Source organism: Colobus angolensis, unplaced genomic scaffold (genome assembly GCF_000951035.1).
Source record: "Colobus angolensis palliatus isolate OR3802 unplaced genomic scaffold, Cang.pa_1.0 Scaffold128, whole genome shotgun sequence".
Taxonomy (NCBI): Eukaryota; Metazoa; Chordata; class Mammalia; order Primates; family Cercopithecidae; genus Colobus; species Colobus angolensis.
In genome coordinates, this window is record NW_012114030.1 from 1,601,724 (window position 1) to 1,604,539 (window position 2,816).

General features: G+C 51.2%; 1 protein-coding gene across 4 annotated transcripts in view; it reads right to left on the minus strand.

The window, feature by feature from the left end:
• Positions 1–2,816, minus strand: part of LOC105505623 (eukaryotic translation initiation factor 3 subunit C) — a 25,146-nt gene that overhangs the window by 7,028 nt on the left and 15,302 nt on the right. For all 4 annotated transcript variants that reach the window (XM_011933495.1, XM_011933492.1, XM_011933493.1 and 1 more), the window contains exons 14-15: positions 1,813–2,003; positions 1,363–1,587 (exon numbers count right to left, since the gene is read on the minus strand). In XM_011933495.1, coding sequence (XP_011788885.1) covers positions 1,363–1,587; positions 1,813–2,003 — 416 coding nt within the window. The remainder of the gene's footprint in view (positions 1–1,362; positions 1,588–1,812; positions 2,004–2,816) is intronic.

Sequence of the window (2,816 nt, forward strand, 5' to 3'; positions counted from 1 at the left end):
ACACACACACACACACACACACCCCAACTAAAATATCTTTGAGACCAGCCTGGGCAACATAGTGAGACCCTGTCTCTACAAAAAATAAAAAATTAGCAGGCATGGTGGCACATGCCAGTAGCCTCATGACTATGGAGGCTGAGGTGGGAGGATCACTTGAACCTGGGAATTTGAGGCTACTGTGGGCCATGATCATGCCACTACGCTCAGCCTAGGTGACAGTGCAAGACCTTGCCTCAAAAAACAAAAACAAGTTTAAAAGACTCAATATCACTGTCGGCACGATGGTTCACTCCTGTAATCTCAGCACTCTGGGAGGCTGAGGTAGGCAGATCACTTGAGGTCAGGAATTTGAGACCAGCCTGGCCAATGTGGTGAAACCCCAACTCTACTAAAAATACCAAAATTAGCCAGACGTGGTGGCAGGCGCCTGTAACCCCAGCTACTCGGGAGGCTGAGGCAGGAGAATCACTTGATCCTGGGAGGTGGCGGTTGCAGTGAGCTGAGATTGCCCCACTGCACTCCAGCCTTGGCGACACAGCTAGACTCCCTCTCAAAAAAAAAAAAAAAAAAGACCAACACCACCAAAAATTGACAAGGAACTCCCAAACACTAGCAGGAGAGTAAAATGGTATAACCACTTTTAAGTTTCTTACAGCCAGGCTTTCCCATCTGTCCCCAGTCATTCCAGTCAACCCATCCCTCTTCTGCACCCATCAGAAAAGTCTAGTCAGTGTGCCCCGGAAAGGCCATCTCCCACTCCCAGGACCCAGAACCTTCCCGTCCCACAGCTTTGAAAAAAAATCCCCACTGCCAACCTGCAGCAGCTTCCTACATCACAGCCAAAAACTGGAAATAAACTGGGTGTCCATCAAGAGGAAAACAGATACAGTGATATGTTCATACCGTGCAATAAAAACATAAACAGGAGGGCTGTTTAAAAACCAGCATTACCCCCAGACAGGTTCGCCAGGTGCTCTACACATAAACATTTCCTAGTTGCCTTGAATACACTTTTACAGGATCTACACTTCCACACACAGCTTTTTTTTTGTTTTTGTTTTTGCTTTTTTTTGACACAGAGTCTTGCTCTATTACCCAGGCTGGAGTGCAGTGGCAATCTGAGCTCACTGGAACCTCTGCCTCTTGGGCTCAAGCGCTACCAAGCCCGGCTAATTTTTTTTTTGTAGACAAGGAATTATGTGTTCACATGCAGGAGGACTGCAGGATGCTGGCATCTGGGAAAGACTAAGTGTCAGTTAAATTTGCACCAGTCACACAGGCGGCCGTTCTGGTTAAGCCAGTTTGCCAAGAGGCCAGGGGCCTGGCATCTCCTTCACCTCCAAGGCCTCCCCATCCTACCTGCACTGGCGGGTCTGCGTGCTGAATGTTGTCCTGCAGGTGGCTCATAAGCATGAGGTCGCGGGCCTGGTACCAGCGGGAGTGCAGAGCGTGGTGGTAGATGTGGCAGAGGATGGCGCATGTGCGGATCCGGTCTGTGCGGTCCTTGGCATAGATGTACTTACACAGTCTCTCCATCAACACGGCCGAGTCCTCGCCCTCATTTTCTGCCTGGTCTTGCTCAGACTGGGGAGGAAGGGAGGTTATTTGCAAAGGAGATCCAGCTTTAAAAGGCACAGGTTCTAGCAACCAAAGACGAGACTCTATCCAGTCTCTTTCTAATACGTCAGTTTCCCTCCCTGCTCCACCTGGGGAAGTCTAGAGAATAACAGATTTGCCGTCAAGTCCTCACAGAAGCGGAGGGCAGGCGGACACACCCGTTCCCCTCTGCCATGACTGCCATGCGCTCACCTTTGAGGAGCCCTCGGGCGGGGTCAGCTGCCGCTGATGGGCCTTGTAATCAAACTTGTAGTAGGTGTGCAGGATGCGCAGCAGGTAGATGCGGCAGACCTCCTCAGTAGTGCCCTTCTCCTCCAGGTAACGCTGCACACGCTCGATGATGGCACACACCTGGGCTTCATCCTTCAAATGCTCCACATACTCTGGCAGGGAGAGCACCCATCCTTGTCTCAATTGGGCAGCCAGGCTTTCCCATCTGTCCCCAGTCATTCCAGTCAACCCATCCCTCTTCTGCACCCATCAGAAAAGTCTAATCAGTGTGCCCCAGAAAGGCTATCTCCCACTCCCAGGACCCAGAACCTTCCCGTCCCACAGCTTCGGAAAAAAATCCCAACTGCCAACCTCTGCCAATAAGGGTCTACAAGGCCTGGCCCTTGCCTGGTCTCCCACAATTCTCCCTCTGCCTTCCTGTGCTGGAGTCACACTGGCCTTTTTACTCCTGGAACATCAGGCTCGCTCTCTGCTCCTCCTGTCAGGCACTGTCTTCAGCTGATTCTTCCCCTAACTCCTCCTCATTGGATCTCACCTCTGGTGGCCCCTACTTAAGGGTGCTTTCTCCAGCTGCCAGCTACAGCAGCCACCCCTCCAGTCACTTTTTACCACAGGGCCCTATTTTAACTCCGAACTCATACTTTACATCATCTAGAATTATTATTATTTTTTGAGGTAGAGTTTTACTCTTTCGACCAGGCTGGAGTGCAGTGGTACAATCTCCGCTTACTGCAACCTCTGCCACGCCAGGTTCAAGGGATTCTCCTGCCTCAGCCTCCCACATAGCTGGGATTTACAGGCACCTGCCACCACTCCTGGCTAATTTTTGTATTTTGAGTAGAGCCAGGGTTTCACCATGTTGCCCAGGATGGTCTCAAACTTCTGACCTCAGGTGATCCAACTGCCTCAGCCTCCCAAAGTGCTAGGATTACAGGTGTGAGCCACTGCACCCGGCCCAGAATTAT